General features: G+C 46.3%; 1 protein-coding gene across 1 annotated transcript; it reads left to right on the top strand.

Moving 5' to 3' along the window:
* The first annotated feature begins 758 nt into the window (after positions 1-758).
* Positions 759-18,731, top strand: LOC147604286 (transmembrane emp24 domain-containing protein p24delta3-like). Its single transcript, XM_086795472.1, has 4 exons — positions 759-1,009; positions 17,058-17,267; positions 17,349-17,425; positions 17,627-18,731. The coding sequence occupies exons 1-4, from the start codon at positions 827-829 to the stop codon at positions 17,769-17,771; spliced, it is 615 nt and encodes a 204-aa protein (XP_086651598.1). The 5' UTR covers positions 759-826; the 3' UTR covers positions 17,772-18,731.
* The last annotated feature ends 830 nt before the right edge of the window (positions 18,732-19,561 follow it).

A 19,561-nucleotide genomic window follows, 5' to 3' on the forward strand; every position in this document is an offset into this window, starting at 1 on the left:
GTACGTATATGTATGTGTGTGTGTGTGTGTGTGTGTGTATGTATGTATGTATGTATGTAGAGAGAGAGAGAGAGAGAGAGAGAGAGAGAGAGAGAGAGAGAGAGAGAGAGAGAGAGAGATCATACACAAGTTGTTGATGGACAACTCTGCACCATTTTTGGTCTATAGTGGCAAGTTATAATCTCTAAGGTTTTCCATGATATTGGGTGCTCAAACTTCAAATTTGTGAAGTTGCCATGATTAGAGACTTGTATTTTTCCCAAGGATGAAATGTCAACACCCATAGTAAAGAAAAAACACTCAAACATTGCCTAAAAAGACATGTTAAATTGAAGCTCCCACACCAAATCGATGTTTAATTAAAAGTCCTTCTTGATTATAAAGGATAGATAGAGCTCTTGGATGGCTTTTATTGTTGGAGAAAGTCTATAGGAGTTATGTAGCCACCTTTACACGCATGCCTGCCCATTTTTGTGTGCGAGAAAACTAGTACCTAATATATAATAAAGTCTAGACCTAATCTATGATCCAGCCAAGCAAAGGGGCTGAAAGGATCAAATCGTTGAGCAAATTGCCTTCTATAGGCAGGAGCTAGTGGGGGGATTGGAGACATGCGATGATCACAAGGGTTACTTAAAAGCATACCCACCCATCTGATGTGTCTGAGAAAGGTGATAATGGGGGAGGAGTTGGTGGGCTTGGAAGAGCAATGTTGTGGAGGTCCATGATAACAAGTAGAAGGATTAATTTTTTATGCAAGGAATGGGAAACTTGGGTCATGACCTTGTTAAGGCACCTTGTGTTTTTGTAAGGGCAAGAAATAGAGATGGGTTCTCAACGAGTGCTGCTGCTTCTGCTTCTGCTGGCGCGCTGGGCGGGCGCCCTGCGCTTCGATGTGTCGGGTCGCGCGCCCAAGTGTCTGTCCGAGCAGATCCACTCCAGGGTGCTCGTGCTCGCAAACTACCATGTCATCTCCGACGACGCTGCCCATCACACCGTCTCCGTCAAGGTTAGTACATGACAGCAAAACCCTCTTTCAATCAGATCTGCACACTGTATTGAATATTTTTGTGAAAATCAAGCTTAATTCTACCTGTTTTCACCTCATTTAGGTCATCCCGGCATCCCCCCCCCCTCCCCTGCCCCCCCCCTCTTGGCCAGGTGTGGGACAAATGATGGGGAAAATCCCCATCCCACTGCTGGATAGTGATCGGTGCCCAAATCTCCCCTGTCCATTTTCTACTCCTCCTGTTGTTCCAGGCCTTCATTCCCATGGGCTATCTACCTCTGGGCACATTTCCTCCCATCACAGGGGTGCACCTACACTATCCTTGCGCACCCCTGTTTCACTGGACACTCATGCCTCGTGGTCTCTCTCTCATTGTAATCTACCCTACACAGATGATCCCAGCATAGGATCAACGTCAACGCTCCGTGGTCCCTTGAATTTCAAGGACAGACAGATGAGGCTGCTCCCAAAAACTGGCAAAACGTTTGGAGAATGGCAAGAGAGGGAGTATCTTGCCAACGTGCATGCATGCAAACATGTTTTTACAATAGACAAAGTTCTCGTCAGAGATTCAATGGAAGAGGCAGTAAAAGTGATGCACGGCACTGAGATCTTGGTTTCTCAAGGATCTGTTCAGAGATTTGATGGCAAACTGCAATAAGAGGTGACGAGTGATCTGTGGCACCTCCTTGGCATGTGAGCATGTAGGCTGCAGACAATAGCCACAGGCCCTCTTTTTGGCTGCATGTGGAGCTGCAAATGGCCCAGGGGGATCAGGTTGGTTGCTGACATGGGGCAGGCCGAACAGTGTTTTGGTCATGCAGTGGACCAGGTATGATGGTGTTAGAAGTCATCTCCTGTCTTTACTGAGACACCAGGGCCTCTGTTGTGGGTGCCCGGTGTGCCCGCCCGTAGTAGGTTTTTTCTCATTTTTCCCCACTCTCCATATTTTTTCCGTATTTTTACCAGATGTGGGAGGCTGTCCTGAGTAGTCCAGGTGTTAGCCTATGGGTCTTGCTTCTCTTTACTGCTGGCCGACTCCACACGTGTGAGGGCTGATTCACTGGAGCTGGCCGACTGAAGTTGCTGCAGGTCGTGGACCATTTCTGGGCTGGCCGACTGGAGAGGACGTGGTCGTGAGGCTGTCGGCTGTCCATAATGCTGGCCGACTGCTCATATGGGGCCATATAAAATGGCCCCATGGCCCCCACACCATTGTGTATCATATTCGGGATCTTCTTTGTGTATATAGAGTAGAGTTACACGCCTCTCTCTCTCTCTCTCTCTCTCTCTCTCTCTCGTGCTATTTTTCTGCATTGTGTTTGCTCTTGTGTTCCCAGATTTGGTCATCATCTCCATTGCGTATTTTGACATGGTATCAGAGCCCTAGGCTCTTGATTGTTCTTGGGATTTGTGTGAGCAAGAGGGGGACTGTTGTGTTGCTAATTGGTGGACTGTACGGGACTGTTTGGGACAGGCTTAGTTAGTACGAAAGGTACGATACGGTACGGTACGATAAAATACGATACTAATTGGTACCTTAAAATTTTTTGAGGTACGGTACGATATTAGTACGTTTTTAAAAAAAAACTTCCTAAACTTAAAAATTGTAGACAAGAAGTTACAAAATAGTAGAACCATGAACATAATGTCATCATGCCATTAGAGTACAAAATTGCTACAAAAGGATAGGCCAAAAACTCATGGCATGGGCGACCGCCAACATGCGTACATACATGATACTACATACTACAAATTACAATACATCATCAATGGGCTAGAAGGAGATAGATACCCAATGCCTAGAGAGCTATAACATATCAAAAGTCTACATCATCACCAACATCTGCATGATCATCAACATGATCACTACTAGAGTGTCCATCAAGAGAGTTCTCTGAAGAGGACTCTTCGAAGGTGGACGAGACACTCTGGGGATCATTCTCGCTAAGTAGGTTGCCGTCATTATCAAACAAGGGCTCTCTAGGCAGTGGGGTATCATCATGAGGGGGCAATGGAATATCATCATGAAGGCGGGGATTGGAGCTCGAGGATCCCCGCCTCACATATGTGCGAAGGCCACCCTTTGCCGATGTCGAAGGCAGAGGCCTATGAACTCCAACCGCTCGGTCCCGTCCATGCTGACTCCTGGTGCTGCGAGTATCTGCTGCCACAAGCTCACTATAGAGCTCCATGAAGATTGCCTCCTCTTGTCATGGCCCTGTGAAAATGGAGCAGGACAAGTGTGTGCATGGTGGTTGCAAAGTCAGAATATTTTATGATTCACATGGGGGGTGCCCGGACAGAGTTTATGATGTGTGAACATCCCTAGGTGTGAAGGGGGGGGACTAGAAACATTAAGTTTTAATGTTTATTGGAGTTTGCCCCTAGGCCTTAGTGGCCCTAGGAACTTATTAAAGTTTGGGTACAGGCAAGTGCAAGCACACGTGTGAAGCAGGGTTGTGGATTCAAGTGCCTGCAAGCACAGATTGGTGCTGTTGCTTCCTCCAGTGTTGTTTCACGAGCTGAACTTGGTAAGCTCTGTTTCTGTTCATCTATCTCTCTTTCTACTGCTTGATGTCTGTTGCAGATATGTGTTATCTGGCCCCTTGTGAGAGGAGGGGTATGGCAGATTGACAAGGGATTAAGACAGAGATTGGACAGCACATGTATGTTTGAGCTGAGAAGATGTATCATGCACTTGAGTTATGCCAGATGTATGCCCATGGCTGGCCTGCTTAGTGATCTTGGCTGATCAGAGGGAGGCACAGTGTGTTGCTTGAGGACACAGATCTGTGTGCATAGATCCTCTGTGCTGAGAAGGATTTGTGGGCCGTCAGATTGGACTTACAGGTGTAAACTCTTGGCTGGTCTTTGTGTTGTACTCGGCCATCCATATTATTTTAATTGAATAAAGAAATACCGCAAGGGGCGCCAAGCTTTGGGGCCAACAGGTGTCGCTGTGTTTTCAGATTTGGGCACTCTAGCTCTAATCTATGTTTTGTTTCTCATCTAGACTACAAGTGGACGGGTGATTGCTCCTACCGCACTCTGGTTTTCTATCAGAGGCCGGTTTCAAGGTTCCGTTGCCGGGATCAATCATCAACTTTCTGAAGGGGGTGAGCTCGTGGTTGCTTTGGAGAAAGCCATCGCTGAAAATTCAGCAATCATGTCTGATACAGAGGAAGAGTACTTCTATCATGAAGAAGAAGAGCAAGAGACTTCTCCTGAAAGAGATGTATCTGAGGATATTTTTGCAGGAGAACAGGCTGCAGATGTTGAGCCTTATGAGGATGTAACACAGCCAGAAGATGTGCATAGTAAAGAGGATGATGATGCTCGGTTCAAAGATCGCTTGGCTAGTGTTATGGATACTTTTATGCAGCTCACTCAGAGTGAGAGATTTGCTGAATTTATGAGATCTCGCACAGAGCCCCGCACAGAGCCCCAGAAAAAGAAGAAGGAGGTTCGTTCGAAGAATCTTCCTCAGGGTCATAGTGGTGCCATCCCACAGGAACCATCTTTTGGCCAGTTTCCGAATATGCAACATGCTTATGGAGCAAACTCTCAGAGTTCCTTCTATGGACAGCCACCTATTCCTCAGCAGAATATGCATCCAGGTTATTTTGGTGGTGGCTCGGTGTTCCAATCCATGATTGGGGGTTATCCTCAGGGAGGCATGGGTATGTATGGGCCTTTTGGAGCCAATTTTCAGCCTGGCATGCAGGGGAATATGTATGGTGGTATGCAGTCTGGTATGGCTGGAAATATGTTTGCAGGCATGCAACCTGGGATGCAAGGCAATATGTTTGGTGGCATGCAGCCAGGTATGCATAATGGAATGTATGGAAACATGGCTGGAATGTATGGTATGCCTGGCATGGGAATGGGAAATGTTGACCCAATGATGGGTATGAATGTTGGGGGCAGCAATCTTACGAAACCACTTCCATATGATAATCTAACGCCTATGGGAAAGGCGAAGGATTACAAGGAAGGGGGAGCTGCAGTGAAGTTTGACACTTTCAGTGGGGCCAAGGATAAATTGAAGGCACTTACCTTTTTACAGCAGTTTGATGCTGCTTTTTCTGGTGGGAATTACACAGAGTCCTTGAAGGTGAGGAAAGCTGCCACTTTTCTCAAGGGCAATGCTTTGCAGTGGTGGTCTACTCTTCTTTTGCAGGGCATAGCACCCACCACATGCGTTCAATTCAAACAGGTTTTCTCTTCCGTATGGCTCACATCTACATTTGAGGTGGATGTTATGACCGCATGGCACAAGCTGGATGCTTCAAAGTGTGATAGTTTGGAGGATTATAACAAGAAGTTTTGGGAAGCTTTACTCCCAGTGACTTCTTATCGTGCCGTGCCATTATCTGAGCAGGTTGAGAAATATTGTTGTGGGCTGTCCAAGGAGGTACGAGATTATTGTATAAAGACAAGAGTAACGAATATGTCACAGATGATTGAAAATGCTATGACAGCTAATGCGTTACTCACAGGTGGTTCATCTGGGTTTAAAGGCAGTAAGAAATTGGGCAAGAAAGCTGAAAAATTTGGGCATGCTTCTCGTGATGCCATTATCTGAGCAGGTTGAGAAATATTGTTGTGGGCTGCCCAAGGAGGTACGAGATTATTGTATAAAGACAAGAGTAACGAATATGTCACAGATGATTGAAAATGCTATGACAGCTAATGCGTTACTCACAGGTGGTTCATCTGGGTTTAAAGACAGTAAGAAATTGGGCAAGAAAGCTGAAAAATTTGGGCATGCTTCTCGTGATGCTAAAGGGTCTACAGAGACAAAGTATAAGAAGTTGCCAATGCCCAAAAGGACTTCTGAGGAAAGACAGGCTTTGAGAGATGCTCAAAAGTGTTTTTACTGTACTGAAGAGGGGCATATGTCATTCAATTGTCCCAAAAGAACGTCCAAAAAGGACCCTGACAATAAAGGAGAGCCCAAGCCAAAGAAACAAAAGCCTTCTGCAGGCTTAGTTCCTGATCTTGTGGGGGAGCAGCTAGGTGGTGAAGCTACAGAGTTGTGCAGGGCATGGGGCAAAGTGAGGGATCAGAATGCTTTGATCTTCTTTGACACAGGTGCTAGAGCCAACTTCATTTCACCAGATTTGGCTGGCCGATTGGGAATTCGCGCAGAGGAGATGGGGCCGTTACATGAGGCTAATATGGCTTGTCCAGGGTATGCAGAACCCGTTACTCCTATCATTGGGAAGCTTCGGCTTCATTTACAGGGTTATGTGGACAGCGAAGAGTTCTTCATCATGCCTTTGGATGGCTGTGATGTTTTGTTGGGGATGCCATGGTGCCACAGGGTACATGCGGTGGTGGATACTTACAATAGGAAAATTACTCTGACTCATAGAGGAAAAGAGCATGTATTGGATGTAAAACTCAAAGGGGAATCTGTTCCTATTGTATCCGCTTCGGCGATTTCATCAGTAATGAAAAAGCATCTTTCCGCGTACTTGATTTATGTAAAGGATGCACAGGATGATGAGTCTAAGTCTAATTTGTCAATGTTAGATAAGGACAGGGCTGATTTCTTAAGTGGGTTTCAAGACTGTTTTTCCGAGTCATTGCCAGGAGAATTACGTCCTGAGAGGCCAGAAGATCATGCCATAGATCTGATTCCTGGTAGTACTCCACCGAATAGACCGCCGTACCGTGTTAGTGCAGCCCAACAGGAAGAGATTATGAGTCAGGTGCAGGAGCTATTGAATAAGGGGTTGATTCAGCCTAGCTCATCACCCTTTTGCTCACCTGTGCTCTTAGTGCAGAAGAAGGATGGTTCTTGGCGCATGTGTATAGATTACAGGGCGCTGAATAAGAATACCATCAAGAATCGATTCCCCATACCGAGGATCGATGACATCTTGGACCGCTTACAGGGCTCCACAGTTTTTAGTCGTATTGACTTGAAAAGCGGGTATCATCAGATACGCATTAGACCCGAGGATGTGCATAAGACAGCATTCCGAACCACATTTGGGTTGTATGAGTTCTTGGTTATGCCCTTTGGTTTGACGAATGCGCCTGCCACATTTAACAGAATGATGGACAGGATTTTCAGGCCTCATAGAGAGTTTGTGGGCACATTCTTTGATGATATGATTGTGCATTCACGAACTGAGGAAGAGCATAGAAGGCATTTGGCCATTGTGTTTGCAGAACTCAGAAACCATAGACTGGTGGTTAATGGCAAGAAGAGTGAGTTTTTCTTGCAGGAGATACATTTCTTGGGGCATATTGTGTCTGGTCATGGAGTCCGTATGGATCCAGCCAAGGTAGAAGCAATACTTAATTGGCCAGCTTTGAGGACCGTGCATGATGTACGCAGCTTTTTAGGATTGTGTTCCTATTACAGGCGTTACATACGGCACTTTGCTGAAATTGCTTCGCCTCTTCATGCTTTGACGAAGAAAGCAACTCCGTTTAGATGGGCTGATCGGGAAATTATAGCATTCAAAAAGCTCAAAGAAAAGCTTACTTCGGACCCAGTATTGGTGTTACCGGACCTCCGAAAGGCTTTTGTTGTCCAGTGTGATGCATGTGGAAGTAGCATTGGTGCAGTTCTCATGCAAGAGGGACATGTGATAGCCTATGAGAGTAGAGTTTTGCAAGATGCCGAGAAGCATTTACAGGTGTATGAGAAAGAGATGTTGGCTGTAATTCACGCTCTTTCTACATGGAAACACTACTTGCTTGGGGCTGATTTCACTGTGCATACAGATCATCAGACCTTGCGATATTTCCTCACGCAGACTAAGCTTTCAGAGAAGCATATGCGTTGGGCAAACTTTTTGTCAATGTTTCACTTCCAGATTGTGCATGTGGAAGGCAAAAAGAATGTAGTGGCAGATGCTTTGTCACGCAAGCCACAGGTCTCTGCAGTTTCACTTGCTTATCATCATGAGCTTGATGAAATGAAAGAGCAGTATGCCCATGATGAGGACTTTGAAAGGTTGTATGATCAGATGTCTGAGGGTCAGCGGCATGAGCATTATACTCTCAGAGATGGGTTTTTATTGATGCATGGCAGACTGTGTGTTACCAAGCCATTGCGACTCAAGGTTATGATTGAAAGTCATGCTCCACCGTATGCAGGTCATAGAGGGATTGACGCCACGGTCAAAGCAGTGGAGACTTTCTTTTATTGGCCAACCTTGAGAAGAGATGTTGATGCCTTTGTGAGGCAATGCATCGTATGTCAGAAGGTAAAGTTTGACCGTCAGAAGACACCAGGGTTATTACAGCCTTTACCTATTCCGGATAGACCTTGGGAGAGCATTGCCATGGATTTTGTATTTGATCTTCCACGGACACAAACGGGAAATGATGGCATCTGGACTATCATATGCAGGTTCAGTAAGCAGGCACATTTCATTCCCGTGAGGAAGACAATTAAAGTGGATCATATGGTGAAGTTGTTCATGTGGCGAACATCTTCAAGTATCATGGCTTGCCTACGTCTATCATTAGTGACCGTGATCCACGGATGACGAGTTTGTTTTGGAGAGGGTTGTTTGACAACATGGGTACAACTCTCAAGTTTTCATCGTCATTTCATCCACAGACAGATGGTCAGTCAGAAGAGGCTAACTCTACAGTGTTGGATCTTCTCAAGTGTTATGTGTCAGAGCACAAGCAACAATGGGAAAAGTATCTTCCTTTGGTGGAGTTTGCATATAACAACACTGTACATAGCTCGACAGGTAAGGCGCCTTTTGAGATTGTAGAAGGAGGGAAGAAGGTACCACCCATTTTGCATACAAAGGATAAGATCTTTGAGGCTGATCAGTATGTGGAGAGCTTGGATGAAGCTTATCGGAGAGTTAAGTTGGCCCTCCAGAAAACTCAGCAGAAGCAAAAGAAAGCCGCAGACCGTCACAGACGTGATTTACAGTTTGCATTGGGTGATTGGGTTCTTTTGTGCTTTGAAAAGGCTAGGCTCAAGAAGATGAAGGGTAAAGAGCGCTTATTCCCTAAGTTGAGCATGCGATATTATGGGCCTTTTCAGGTTTTGGAAAAGATTGGTGAGGTAACCTATCGATTGAAGTTACCAGATCACTGGAGGATTCACAATGCTTACTTAGACCTTTCCGTGGGGATGTGCCTGAGGATGTATCAGATGAGGCTCAGCCGGAAGTTGAGGAACTTGATGAGGTTCTGATTCCAGAGCAGATACTGGCACATAAAGAAAGGAAGGTACGAGGTAAAGTTTCCCGTCGCTATCTTGTGAAGTTCAAGAACTATTCACCGATGGATGCGAAGTGGATGGAGGAAGGTGACTTAACAGATTCACCTCAGGTTTTGCAGCTTTATCTCGATGCCTTTGAGTTAGAGCCGACTCTTATTGTGGCTCATTCAGGTTCAGCAGAGCATGGGTCTGGAGCATTACCTGATGCTCAAGAGGGGGGTAGCACCTCCACTCCCTTGATACAGACAGGCTCAGATGACATCTAGAGGTCGCTTGGTGCAGTTTTTATCTCACCCGAAGGTACTGAGGCTGACAGTACATCTGTTTATGGGACTTCTATGATATATGTGTACTAGTCACATGGAGATTTTTGTGGATATGTATGGTTCACAGTGGTATACAACTTGGACTATTACTATGCCATTGGTTTGCAGTGAATGTTGATACATGTGTATGGCTCAGAGAGATTGGGATGCTGATCTTGCCATATTGTATACTTCACTTTGGATATTTTGATGCATCACCAGAATGCAATCGAGGACGCTTGCTATTTTTCAAGAGGGGGGTATGTCATGGCCCTGTGAAAATGGAGCAGGACAAGTGTGTGCATGGTGGTTGCAAAGTCAGAATATTTTATGATTCACATGGGGGGTGCCCGGACAGAGTTTATGATGTGTGGACATCCCTAGGTGTGAAGGGGGGAACTAGAAACATTAAGTTTTAATGTTTATTGGAGTTTGCCCCTAGGCCTTAGTGGCCCTAGGAACTTATTAAAGTTTGGGGCCCTAGGGATTAATTTGGGGAGGAGTTTTCTCTCTCCTCTCTCTCTCTCTTCCCTTTTTGGGGAATCGTGTAGCAAAAGTGGGAGTTCCCTCATGCGCATGATATACTAGCGTGGAAAAGCTCAAGAGGAGGAAGGCGGCTGTTTTTCTGTGTGCTGCTGCTGATTTTCTGTGTGTAGATCAGCCGTACAGCACTGTACGGCCAGATCTGTGTAAGCACTCTCTTTCTCTCTCTAGTACAGGCGGCGGGTTTTCTTCTCTCTGCTGGATTCTCTGCGCACAGGATCTGGACAGACTGTACCAGCAGGTACAACAGCCAGTACAACACTGTACGGCTGCCGTACAGTGTACGGACAGCCAGGTACAGCAGGTACACTTGCTGCAGGCTGCTGCAGGTGGTGCAAACAGGTGCTGGACAGACTGTTTACGCTGATTCAGGCAGGTACAAGAGTGGACAGCCGGCTGTTTGTGCAAGTACAACTCTTGGCACGTATCCCGAGGCGGTACAGACGGGTACTGTGCTGATTTTCAGATCTGTACTTTCAAGGACAGCATAGGAGTGAGCATCAGTAGGAGGATACAGGCAAGTGCAAGCACACGTGTGAAGCAGGGTTGTGGATTCAAGTGCCTGCAAGCACAGATTGGTGCTGTTGCTTCCTCCAGTGTTGTTTCACGAGCTGAACTTGGTAAGCTCTGTTTCTGTTCATCTATCTCTCTTTCTACTGCTTGATGTCTGTTGCAGATATGTGTTATCTGGCCCCTTGTGAGAGGAGGGGTATGGCAGATTGACAAGGGATTAAGACAGAGATTGGACAGCACATGTATGTTTGAGCTGAGAAGATGTATCATGCACTTGAGTTATGCCAGATGTATGCCCATGGCTGGCCTGCTTAGTGATCTTGGCTGATCAGAGGGAGGCACAGTGTATTGCTTGAGGACACAGATCTGTGTGCATAGATCCTCTGTGCTGAGAAGGATTTGTGGGCCGTCGGATTGGACTTACAGGTGTAAACTCTTGGCTGGTCTTTGTGTTGTACTCAGCCATCCATATTATTTTAATTGAATAAAGAAATACCGCAAGGGGCGCCAAGCTTTGGGGCCAACAGGTGTCGCTGTGTTTTCAGATTTGGGCACTCTAGCTCTAATCTGTGTTTTGTTTCTCATCTAGACTACAAGTGGACGGGTGATTGCTCCTACCGCACTCTGGTTTTCTATCAGAGGCCGGTTTCACCTCCTCCTTATCAGGTTGTTGATTGACACTTGCAAAGTTTTCACTCGTCAACGTGAAAGTGTCAACAGTGACCTACACATTAAGGCACAAAAGTTAGTCTGTACAGTGTACACAAAACTTAAAAGTTATGAGTCATGACAAGTTAGAGTCTAGACTTGTCACTTACGTGCTTGGGACTACCCATACTAAGAATGCCCTGCATCATGCGCAAGTTAGTGCGGCAGTAGACCAACCGCTCCAACTGTCGTGTGCTCAGTCGATTGCGTATCCTCGTGTGTGTGAGAGAATAGGAACTCCATTTCCTCTCACATGCACCCGTAGAACAATTCTGAGCTAGGACCCTTAAGGCTATGGGTTGGAGATGCTCTAGTCTATACCCAAAATTGTCCCACCAAAAAAGGGGCTTCACAAGTGACTCTCTCCTCCAGCAAGTGGGAGACGAAAAGGAGGTTTGACCTCTCTGATCAACATAGCAGCCCAACTCCTCTAGAAAGGCATTGTGCTCATCAACTGGCACAGCTCGAAGCATATATGCATCCCGATCTTGTTGAAGCTTCCTATCGGTGCAAACTACTGGAGACTTGTAGGCTGGATGTACCAATGCTGCAAACCCGTGGATTGGTTTGTGCATCCACCTCCATCTCTTCTGTGCAATCTCCATGATTTGTGCTCGCTTGTCAAATGTAATGTCTGTGCAAGCCTCCAACTCCACAAGGGCAGCTCTAAAGAAGTGGACAAGAAGGCCCATGGTGGACCCCTCGCAATCTGCCATCCGCAAGAGCCTATAGAATGGAGTCATAGCAATGACAATTGCCTGGACTCTAGTCCAAAATCTCTCCTCTAGGCGAAAGTGTTGCATGGCTTTGGCCTCTTCAGTGACGTGCTCATCCCATTCGTTCCACATGGTGGAAACAACTGTCTGGCGAAGGGCGGGCCTCACATCGTATAGACGCTCCAAAACCAGCCACATGTAGGCAAAGCGGGTGGCCGATGGCTTCTTCAAGTCAAGCTTGCTATGCTCACGAAACATAGCAAGCACCTTCACCTTTAGCATGAAGAAGTTGACAATAGATGTAGCTTGTTGCACAATCCTCTTCACCCACCCGAGCTTCGCCACATCCTCCATGAGTAAGTCAATGCAATGACTCGCACATGGAGTCCACACAATGGTGGGGAATTCCGCCTCAACCAAGCGACCCATGCGTCGACAATTTGATGCATTGTCGGTGATGACTTGCACCACGTTTTGAGCCCCAACCTACATGGTAGATAAATCATATGAGTTGAGGGCTTTGCACAAATGACAAAATCAGCCACACTTAAGTAAAATAATGCTTACCTCTATGATCGCTCGCCTAATATGGCGGTAGATGAAACTCCCGGTAGTCTTTCTTCCCCTTCTCCCGGTGTCAGACGCACGCAAGAAGTATGTACAAAGCGGGCAAGACACAAGGATGTCGATAATGCCACGCTTCCTTTGATCACTCCATCCATCTGTGAGAATAGAACATCCATACTTCACCCATGCGGCTCGAATCGGGTCAAGGGCTCCATCAATTCTCTCCTTCTCTTCATCAATCTTCCTCGTGCGCATAGCCGTGTAAGAGACCCCCGTCCACCCCTCGCATGGGTCCACATACGCAATCGTTGTCACCATCTTCTTCCATTGCTCCTTTTGGAGTACATTGAAGGCAAGATTGCATTCAATAATAGTGCGAGCAATCTCTATCTCCGCAAGGCGTTGCTGCTCCTTAAGGAATGCAACCGAACCTCTCACACTACCCGTGACTTGGTGGAGAGAGGGTTGCATCCCTTCACGCTCCACCACCCTTTGGCTTTTGCCCGGTGCGGAGGCGGACCGTGCATCCGTGGAAGTGGCAGTGGAGGATACACCAATGAAAGAGCCGGTGGCCGCTTCATCATGTGCCGATGGTGGTGCTGGTGGTGGTGCCAGTGCGTGTGTTGATGATGCTCCTCTACTTGAATTCGAGCCGCCGCTCATCTTCCACGAAATGTCATCGGCAATGCTTGCAGAATCTCCTTGCATGGGGCAACTTGTCCCCCAATCTTTGAAAGGTGCTGGAGAAGCCTTGTTGCACCACTGGTGTATGACTTGCCGCAATATTGGCATGTCCAATGATGGGAGTTGGACTTCTTGGTGTCCTTCTCCACATTGAGGCAATGCAAATCAAAAGCCTCATGCTTCTCCCGAGGCATGATGGATAAGAGAAGGGCTAAAGTGTGGAGTAGAGGAGAGAGTGTAGAGAAGATGAAGTATGGGAAGAGCTTGGAGGAAGAGAACTTGGAGTAGAGGCTCAAGTGGGATGGAAGGAGCTTGGAGGAGGGTGGAGGAGAGGCTTGGAGTAGAGGCTTGGAGTAGATGGAGGGTGGTGGAGGAGAGGCTTGGAGTAGATGGAGGAGAGGCTTGGTCCTTGAGGCTTTTATAGAAGGACTCAGGAGAGATGAAAGGAAAACAGCCAAAAAAACGGCCAGAAAACGGCCAAAAAAACGGCTACTTCCAACGGGCAGAAACAGGGAAAACTCGTAACTGATCGTACGGTACCGTGCGGTATGAATCGTACGTACGACCTGATCCGTACAACGTACGGAACTAAGCATGGTTTGGGAAGAGGAGAAGCAAGAGGACGGCGGGCTGATTTGCTGGACAGCCACTTGCAGGTGTAAGTTCTTCTTTGTTCCCACCCACCCACCCTTTTTCAGAGTACATCCCCGCAATGGCAGATCTGATAGAGATGGCCGAGAGGCATGTAAAGATCCCTACACTCCCCACGTTCCCGGTGGGCCGTCAGTTGGACGGGAACAACTATGGCATATGGAAGGTATTGATGGAATCTCCTCTGGAGTCTTACGACCTTGCTGATTTCATCGTTGTTGGAATTCCACGGCCGGAAGTAGAGGGGAGTTACCGTTGATCCGAATGGACTGGGAGGCACAAGCACAGCTGTGGGATCGTGTCAACGCCAAGGTCCGTTCATTTATCTTTCTCACTTGCACACCGTAGGTAATCAATCATGTAAAGTATATGACGTTGGCCAGAGGTATATGGCAGCATTGGGCTTCTCTTTACAACAAGGTATCGTCCATGAAGAGGATTTCCTTGGAAGTACAGATGCGGGTTATGAGTCCTGCAAAGTCGTCGACGATGCGGGAGCATATTAACAAGCTGCAGGCTCTTGAGCAGGAAGTTCTTCAGGCTGGGAAGGAGATATCATTAGAGGACATGTCCATAACGTTGCTGTCGCACTTGCCCTCTCAGTACTCAGCATTTTACTCGTCTTTGATTACCAGTGGCAGGCTCAGCACCATCACGTGGTGGGAGAAGCTTGTGTCCATGGTCTTGGACCAGGAGGAACGATTCACGAACCCTCCACAGGGCAGAGGTTTGAAGGCCTCAACTGGCCAACGATCGAAAGGCCGTAACTCCGGCAAAGGAAAGGCTTCATCGGAGAAGTCTTCTGAGAAGAAGTCCGACGCTGACCGCGAGAAACTAAAGGCAGAGAGGACCTGTAATGATTGTGGCGAGAAAGGGCACTATTGGAGGCAATGTTCCAAGCGAAAGATTGAGAAGCGTGAAGATTCCTAAGCAGCAATCATGAAGACTCCGGCTTTTGTGCACTTGGAGGTGATGGACATCGATGTTTTATTTTCTTCAGGCAGGGAGGAGGTTGGAGGACTCTCCTCTACAGATACTCGGGAGTGGATTCTAGACAGTGGTGCTTCCAGGCACATGACTCCTTCCTATTCAGATTTACAGGATCTCTGCAGGTATTCTGGTCACATTCTCACTGGGGATACATCCACTATCCCAGTTCACAGTGAGGGCAGGTTGGAGATAGTTCCCGATGGCAGAGGGGGGAAGCATTCCTCCCAGGTGTTGTATGTTCCGTCACTTGGTTTTCATCTGTTGTTAGTGCATCAGGTTTGCAAGACTGGCGTATGGGTGCAGTTTGATGAGCATTTTGTTGCTCTCCAGGACAAGGCAACAGGCCATGTAGTATGGGAAGGCAGAGTGGAGAATGGAGTTTACAATCGTTCAGCACTCTCTCTCCCAGGTTCTTAGGTTTGTGATGAGTGGCAGTTTGGTAATGGCCGCTTTAGTGTGGATACGCTACAGGTGCAGGCTTTCCGGGAGGACCAGATGGTGGATAGCTTGCCAATTGATGGCAACAGTTGGCAGGAACTTTTTAGTACTGATGCTAGTGGTTCTTGTGTTCGTTAGTCAGAGGAAATTGAACAGGTAACTTATGCTCTGATGTCTCGTAGTATTCAGGACAAAGAAATTCCTGTAGATGAGGATGTTCTTTCCACGGGAACCTCTCGAAAAGCCAGGCAGGCTGCAGTTGATTACTTGCAGAAGGAGGTGAATTCTCCAGGCTTTGTGGTTCCGGATTCAAAGGGGGTGGTTGACATGTTTCAGAAGGCCGTGCGTGGTCTTCAGCAGGTTTCCAGGACTTGGCTTTGCACCGTAACAGGTGTTGATCCTTGTGAGCAATGTGATGCCTCTGTGACTTGGAAGCAGAATGGTTCATTGATCTGGTTGATGGACACCAGATTGGACGTGAGCTTCCTGATGAGGCAGCTGAACTCATGGTTGCAGATGACTCTTTGGGGGGCAGGATTGCGTATCTTGTGGTTTCTGCGGCATGTGAAGGATCATGGACTCTTTTACACAGGAGGGGGTTTGATGGATGGAGTCTGACTCCACGGTTGGAGTGACTCAGATTGGGGAGGAGATCTACTTCAGGCCCATGAGCAGTTTTATGGAGCAGTAAGAAGCAGTCATCTTTTGCCTTGTCGTTAACAAAGGCAGAGTACCGGGTTGCTTGTGAGGTGGTGAGGTTGTAGAGGTTGGATTGCAAGATTGGGCTTTCGCTGGAGGAACCCATGGGCACTTTGTTCGTGAACAGATCGTTGTTGATGACATCTTGCTAGAGTTCTGTTCGACGGAGGACAGTACGGTGGACCTCTCACGAAGTCGCTATCTCAGGATTTGCTCAAGCGGCACCCCAGCTCCCTGTGGTTGGTTTCACAGCCAGGAGCTGAGAGGGGGTGTTAGAAGTCATCTCCTGTCTTTACTGAGACACCAAGGCCTCTGTTGTGGGTGTGCCCGCCCGTAGTAGGTGTTTTCTCATTTTTCCCCACTCTCCATATTTTTTCCCTATTTTTACCAGATGTGGGAGGCTCTCCTGAGTAGTCCAGGTGTTAGCCTATGGGTCCTGCTTCTCTTTACTGCTGGCCGACTCCACACGTGTGAGGGCTGATTCACTGGAGCTGGCCGACTGAAGTTGCTGCAGGTCGTGGACCATTTCTGGGCTGGCTGACTGGAGAGGTCCTGGTCATGAGGCTGTCAGCTGTCCATAATGCTGGCCGACTGCTCATATGGGGCCATATAAAATGGCCCCATGGCCCCCACACCATTGTGTATCATATTCGGGATCTTCTTTGTGTATATAGAGCAGAGTTACACGCCTCTCTCTCTCTCTCTCTCTCTCTCTCTCTCGCTCTCTCGTGCTGTTTTCTGCATTGCGTTTGCTCTTGTGTTCCCAGATTTGGTCATCATCTCCGCTGCGTATTCTGACAGATGGGAGGTAGGCCGGGCCTTCCTTCTACTTTGGCTTCGTGTTTGGTCCAGTCTATGAAACTCAGGAGCAAAGTTATGTTCTACTCTCAATACTACTATATTCTGCATATGTAGTCTTTTTAAATAATTTTTCATAGTATGCAATTCTTTGCTTTTTTTGGTGTGTGTGTGTGTGTGTTGGGGGGGGGGGGTGGGGCGGGGGGGGGGTGGGGGAACAGGTTACGTCCCCATATGGCAAAACTTTACATAATGCAGAGGGTATGCCAGCAGGCCAGTTTGGTTTTACAACATCTGAGTCGGGAAATTATGTGGCATGCTTTTGGTTGCCAACCTCTGAGAGTAGCCTAATTTTAAGCATAGAGCTTGATTGGAAGATTGGAGTAGCTGCAAGGGACTGGGAGTCAGTTGCAAGAAAGGAAAAAATTGAGGTGAGTCTTGGCATAATGAGGAATGGACTGCCATTTTTAGTGCTCAGTAAGTTATCTTACATTTGCCCTGCTGTATTGCAGGGTGTTGAGGTTGAGCTAATGAAGCTTCAAGGAGCTGTTGAGGCAATTCATGAGAACCTTGTTTATTTGAGAGAAAGGTAACAAATTTTTAAAATTAGTATGGACAATTCTCTTTATTATTATCATTTTCAAAAGCTTAATGGCCTATGCATGCAGGTATTCATGCATGTATATACATGTATGTATACATGCATGCATGTTTGTATGTTGTTACCTGTCAATTCCAAAAATGAAATCGTTACTAACTTTGACTGTTACTCTTTTGGATTATGCTGCAGGGAAAGGGAGATGCGTAATGTTAATGAATATACCAATACAAGGGTTGCCTGGTTTGGCATCACTTCCTTGCTCATTTGCTTATCTGTAGCAGGATGGCAATTGTGGCACCTAAAGAGCTATTTTGAGAGAAAAAAGTTGATATGATTTTTTCATTTTTTCTTTTGGTTTTCAAGTCATGCATCCCCGCTCCCTGGCCCCCTCCCCTCCCGAAAAGAGGGGAGATGAGGTGCGTCTTTTTAACATCATAGAAAGCCATTGGATCACTGATGATTCATATGATGGCACCAACGTGCAAAGAATGGGACTTAAATCCCGGGATCACTTGATAAGGAGCCCGGTGCATTGAGCCGTTATGGCTACATGAGAGAGGGAGAGAGAGAGTTTATGTATGTGCCTAGAATTATGTATCCAGAGATGTCTAGCATCCTTAGAGCACTGGAGGCCTTTGAAATGAAGAGATGAAATGCACTTGCAATTTCATCAAAGCCGTATCAAAAAGTGCTACACAGCTTAAATAAGTTCTTGTCTTGTGCTTGTCTATGCTGAGAGCTGTCATCACTGTGTGAGCACAGAGGGGTTAAATGTGAAGAGTGAACCTTGTCTGTCAAGGGCCTAGCTGTTGGAAATCCCGAGTGTGTTGTGATCCGTTGCAAATCATATTCCACTTTATATATGCCAATGCTAGCCACACAATGAGCTGCATACCTTGAAGAGTAGTATTGATTTGTTGGAGGCCAGACTGACCTTTAAGACCAGGTACTAACTTTGACACCATTAAGGTCCTGCACAAATTAACACTGCAAAAGCTATTAATCAGCGTGTACTTCACGATCATGAGACACAGTTGAAGATTGAGGGTTAGTTTGTTTACGTTTAAGAAAATCTTGGACAAGGGCCTTTCCATTGTAGACGACTGCCCACTTCTGCCTTGTGGGCTACTCAATTTTCTAGCCAGTTCTACACCCCTTTGCGCATTACTTGCAGTGAGGTGGGAGCTTCTGTGCTATCCGTAGTACTGTCTTCAAGGTTTTCAGCTGCTTGGGGGATTTTGATCTTGTCAGCTCTGACATTGTATATATGATATTCACATGATTCATGTGTCAATAAGTTTTGTTACGATTTGTGCCTTCCTCTTTTACGATTATGTATGTAGTCTTGTCTTGATGTGCCCAATTGTAATATTCCTTTACCTTGGTTTTCATTGTGGGGAGTCTTGATCTCCAAGCTTAATTTGATCTCTGAAGTTTCTAGGTGGACTTCAAACTTGCAAAAACGCCCCTTGAGTGAGGCAATTTCTTGTTGAGTTGGGGAATCTGGTCTTGCTGGCAAAATAGAGAGGTATTATCATGCTATATGAGATCAAAGTAAAACCCATGTGTGTACAATCATATATTTATATGAAGATGCTTGGCTAAAAAGCATTCAGATGAGTTTGTTGTCCAAAGAAGGTGCTATATTCCTAGGCATGGGAAAATTAGACAAGCGACATAAGTTCAAATGGTGAGATCATGTTTGGCTCTAGGATTGATGTTTGATAGGGGTGTGTTTGTTCATGCTCTTGCACATTCATATTTCTAAATACTAAAGATGCCACGCATCTCATGAATGCCATTAGGCTTGAACTTCACTTTTATGAACATTATAGGGCTAACTAGACAAGTGTCTTAAACTCAGATGGTGAGATATGATACAAGTTCATTGATCGGCTTTGGTGTCGATTTTGAGTAGAAATATTATATTTATATCTTGTAGAATGACTCACAATCTACAAGTCTCATAGAATTGGAAAAATGAATATATGCTTGCATTTTTAATTATTTGGAAGATATTATTAATAATTTTTTCATTTAGAAAAAATCTTAAGATCTATTGATAATTGAATGATGTAAGGGTTTTAAGATATGTTCTTTGAGTCAAAGGAGGATTGTAATGAT

The sequence above is a fragment of the Cibotium barometz genome, chromosome 62 (assembly GCF_041138505.1).
Source record: "Cibotium barometz isolate CiBa-2024 chromosome 62, ASM4113850v1, whole genome shotgun sequence".
NCBI lineage: Eukaryota > Viridiplantae > Streptophyta > Polypodiopsida > Cyatheales > Cibotiaceae > Cibotium > Cibotium barometz.

Coding starts and splice junctions, on each gene's coding strand:
- LOC147604286 (XM_086795472.1), top strand. CDS start 827: ATGGGTTCTCAACGAGTGCTGCTGCTTCTGCTTCTGCTGGCGCGCTGG. Junction 1,010..17,057: donor ATCACACCGTCTCCGTCAAG/GTTAGTACATGA, acceptor GTGGGGGAACAG/GTTACGTCCCCATATGGCAA. Junction 17,268..17,348: donor CAAGAAAGGAAAAAATTGAG/GTGAGTCTTGGC, acceptor GCTGTATTGCAG/GGTGTTGAGGTTGAGCTAAT.